The 4,346-nt window shown below is 41.3% G+C and overlaps 1 protein-coding gene across 1 annotated transcript; it reads right to left on the bottom strand.

The window, feature by feature from the left end:
• Positions 1–241: 241 nt before the first annotated feature.
• LOC145453291 (sulfotransferase 1B1-like) lies at positions 242–4,050 on the bottom strand. Its single transcript, XM_080331269.1, has 6 exons — positions 3,827–4,050; positions 3,489–3,572; positions 2,222–2,439; positions 1,455–1,581; positions 1,121–1,233; positions 242–1,009 (listed from the first exon to the last, which is right to left on the bottom strand). The coding sequence occupies exons 1-6, from the start codon at positions 3,924–3,926 to the stop codon at positions 725–727; spliced, it is 927 nt and encodes a 308-aa protein (XP_080187395.1). The 5' UTR covers positions 3,927–4,050; the 3' UTR covers positions 242–724.
• Positions 4,051–4,346: the final 296 nt, after the last annotated feature.

The raw sequence follows: 4,346 nt of genomic DNA on the forward strand, positions 1-4,346 counted from the left end.
GTATAGATGTCGCATCTAGCCGCGTATATCACGTTCAGTTGCGCTTTAAACAATATACTGAACTTTCCGTCCGTTGTATCTGACATTTATCTTCCAGTTCGCGCTTGTATTCTTATCTATAAGCGTCTCTTTCTCAAAATGTAGGATTCAAGGGATAAATATTGCCGAATAGATACCCACGTGGTCACGTATATCCTTATCTGTCCGTCAACTTATAACGCCCGGCAATTCACATGGAATATTTTGTGGTTGAAATTGTATAAAATTAAACAAATATTCGACATGAAAAAAATGACTTATTGACGTATGCGTGACATTTCATTAATAAAAATATACCCTATTGTTACAGGAATAACGACGACGTCATTCTGATTCTATTATCATGTCAAGCGGCAATGAATAATTAAACATGCTGGTTTGAGGGGCAACAAACAAAATTCGTGTTGTAGAACACTTCCCACAATATTGCACTTATACATATTATACTAACGCAATATACTCGTACATATTTATCGCGTCGAGGACATCTTCACCTCCAGCTTTGCGAGATAATTTCTATGCAGCTGATATTGTTACTGTAATGGAACTTCCCGTTACTGTAACCATTATAGTCCGTGATACCGTATAAAAGTACTATATGAAAATGAGTGCAAATCCAAGAAGTATATACTTATAGTAGAGATATTGGATTATCACACGACCGAAGCCAAAATAGGAGTAGAATTTACATAGCGAAACTGTTAACAATTGGAGTGTAGTCATTCCCCAACTGCGAATGCATTGTGTCGTCGAAATTTTGCCTTTGGGTCTGGGTGAATTGGTTTTGCCAATCGCCCACCTTTCCCTTTCTGAGGAAGTCGCCCTTGAATATGTCGTTCTGGCTGTGGTTGCGTCTTGGATCCCTTTTCATTGTGGTGAAATTACATTTAAAACACACCTCTTCTATGCCTTCTGGGGATAACTTGAGGCCAAGATGATTGCAGATTCTTTCCACCTCGTTGTATGTGTTCTGTAACGAACGCAAGATATGAATAGGCTCATGTGTGTTCCACAGCCAGTATTTGTTCAGCGGCACTAATTATCGTGCATGCTTTCTATAATTTCCAGCTGATAGACTTACTCTCTTCAATGATTCAAATGTCACCAGGAGTAGTTTGTTGGTATGCTGCTGCTGAAGTTCAATATGCTTCCGCCACCATCCTCTAACGTGCTCAAACCATGATCCACACCGCACTAAAATGAAGTTAATGCCGATGAGTGGAAACTTAGAAAAAAATCATTATGCTGATATCACTATAATGCAAGAGTAAATTGAGATTCGCCAAGTTTAACAGCATATGTATCTGATGTACAATGTACGCTGCTCTGTCTCAGTATAATAACATGTGCGCGTGCTTGGCGCTAGTCACTTTCATCTCTAAGCCTATCTATAATTTTAAAAGAGTGACTTTTACCGGAACCAGAAATGAAATCATCCAGGAATTCTTCCCAACTTTCCGGCGTGGGTAACGTCTCGTTCATCTTGTGAAAATGATAGTAAGACACAGCAACATCTTTTGCGTTCCTCGCTACGTAAATCATCTGTACATAGAAAACATAATACTTAGTTTCCCCTTGGTATTAACGTTGGTTTTTGCGGCGTTTCGATTCGTTCGGTCATTTGCAGTATGCTAATTCATTCAGTTTTAGTTTCTGTGCTATGGACCTAGCTCTAGCGCGGCCTCATTTAGTTTCAGACTTTGTTAGAGACTGTCTGCATTGGGCCTATACACTGTTCATGTTCATGCGCACAGTACGCAGCTTGGGTGGCTATAAGAATTAATGTATATGGGAGAAATAAATGAATCTCAAGTTCCAAACCCTCCCAGCATTATCTTTATGTAACGCGCGAATCATTGATTGAAGGGGTGGAGTTGCGGAGTCATGATTTCATTGAAACATGACCATCTATGATCATTATTCGATCGATAAATGGGACACAAAATTGAAAAGTTCCGTTTTGTTATGCATCATACGACACGTTGGTGACATCTAGTGTGTAGAACTAAACGCAGATGTAACGCAGAATTCGTCTTTTTATCGTGGGAGAAAAATAACAGATATTGGCTACTGGATATAGGACTATTTAATAGATGTTTTCCAAAGGTTAATATTGGCTAGTTTTACCATTGCGTGTAAGTTGCAATAGCTTACGAAACTTGCATGGATTCGAGTCACCCACCTTAACTCTGTCATTTTGGAACGCGTCAGGAATCAAAGCCTCCATTCTCTCCACAGGAAAGTGAAGACTGATCAATCTCCTAGGCTTCTGGTCATTTGTTTCATCGTGAAATACGGCGTTGCCGTTTATGTCGTACCCAACCGACGTCAATCCGGGCTTTGTAGAATGGCGTCTTGAGAGAGGGCAAGAAGTGCAGAATCCGTGAGCTCTTATCGCACCTATGAGTTGAGAAACGCCGCATTGGTTACGCAGGGAAAGAGAATGCGCTCTGTCATTATTGAAGGTGAAAACTTTTAAACGTGGTTGAAAGTGAGGATTTTTGTGGTGTTGAATATGCGCTATGAACGCTTTACATGATCTTTTGGTGCTTGCATTATCATGCGAACTTTGCCTGTTTATATCAAAAGCCTTCAGCATGCGTGCGGGAAGTTCTAGTCGGTTGTTCTTGATGAGTGTACCCGGTGGGCAGCAGCTTTCTCTTTGATCTCTTTCCGTGAAACGCCACATAGTTAAAGATAGTAATGAGTTGACGCAATGTTTGAACAGACGAACACTCTCGTCTCGGTGTTTGCCAGTGTCTCGGATTTTTCGGCTCTTGCGTTCTCTTTCATATGATTCTGTTGTGGATTAACTGTTGGGAATTGTACTGGACATATTGAGCAATATTGGCTTTTAGTGAAAGGCTATCCTTATATAGTCGAACGTGGTCGTAGCCGCACTGGGGTCGTTCTATACATTACACTGTCACACGACGTTATCATTACACTTGTAGAGGTTTCTACAGATATACCGAAGACTGTCGGTATAATTGTGCAAGGTTTATGGGTCATAACTTGCGAAATACCGGAGTGTTTTTTATAATTACGATCGTTTAACTGCTCCCCGCTGCTATTTATAGCGCGAGAAAAGTGACACTTTAATGACATAATGTAATAACAATTTATTGGCGATAAAAATCTTTTGCGATGCAATACGTTCGGAACGATTTTGTTATTCAAACTTAGTTCGCATGACCATATTCTGCCTGATTGCATGCACCGGCGGAATTATTTATTCAAACGTGTTCCCACGGCGTGTTTAGCGTGAACCGTTCGGTTTATTGTCGATCAGATTCGTGCCTTTTCAGCCACGTATATTGTAGGCCTACTCATTTGATGGTCAAATGAGGCTCCTCTTCGTTGATGTTTGCATCGCCATGTCTCTGCGGAGTGAACATCTCCAGAAATCAACATTTCACGAACGTTATTCACCGGTTAGAAATACTTGCCTTCAAATTCCGCAGCTCTGCTGGGATTCTCGATTGCGTATTGGCTGTAAATGGCTGTCAAGACCTCTGTCGTCCACGTTACACCTGGAAATTAGATCAACAACGATTAACGCCGACCGCCTAATTCAGTGAAACAGAGGAAAGTGTGCGTTAAAAACGTGAAAGAATAGCGCTTTTGGTTCTTCGAAGTACCGCAGTGGCACACATACACACACCATCAGTCGCAATCAGATCCCACACACTGCAAATGGCGGAGGAAATAGTGGACAAGCGCCATGAACAGCGCCTCTATTTACTCTGACGTAAAATCGTTAATTGTAGCGAAATGGACATCATACCGGCTTTCGGGTATGCAAGTAGATATACATCTCCGTCTGTTGCTTTCAGCAGGTCAGCCTCGTTCGGAATGTTGTTCTGCATTGCGAAATCTGGAATCATTCGATTTAGAGGTAAATCTGTTAGAAATTGATCATTTTAGCGTGCTGGATAGGCATATCGCGTGCGGGAGTCCTTCTAAAATGATCCTACTAAAATTCATTTGCGACCCATGCGCAGAGATAACAACTGCATGGTGCACGTTTATAACTATCAGCCTGTAAAGCAACATACGTTCCGGATGTCCACAAATTCCATTGTCCACTCACGACAATTAACCGAAGTCGATGAAGATAACAAAAATATTCATTAAGAGAATCTCAAGCCGTAGTCCTCTCTACTCGACTTGCCCCTTGTTTAATAAGATCTAACTAGTTTTAAAGTTTGCTTTATTTATTGTTCGGGAGGCACCAGACGCTACCGGAGGTTGTCCATCGTGCTTGCGCTATTTGCAACAGTCTTCTCGCCGGTATCAGATCAGCT

This window comes from Botryllus schlosseri, chromosome 13 (genome assembly GCF_051294905.1).
Source record: "Botryllus schlosseri isolate E-star chromosome 13, Bs_hap1, whole genome shotgun sequence".
In the NCBI taxonomy this organism is placed as follows: domain Eukaryota; kingdom Metazoa; phylum Chordata; class Ascidiacea; order Stolidobranchia; family Styelidae; genus Botryllus; species Botryllus schlosseri.

Excerpts from the sequence above, each read along its gene's own strand:
- LOC145453291 (XM_080331269.1), bottom strand. The coding sequence starts at position 3,926 with ATGATTCCAGATTTCGCAATGCAGAACAACATTCCGAACGAGGCTGAC. Across the intron at positions 1,234-1,454 it reads TGATTTCATTTCTGGTTCCG|TGCGGTGTGGATCATGGTTT; the intron begins GTAAAAGTCACT and ends ACTTCATTTTAG. Across the intron at positions 1,010-1,120 it reads CATTTGAATCATTGAAGAGA|AACACATACAACGAGGTGGA; the intron begins GTAAGTCTATCA and ends CGTTCGTTACAG.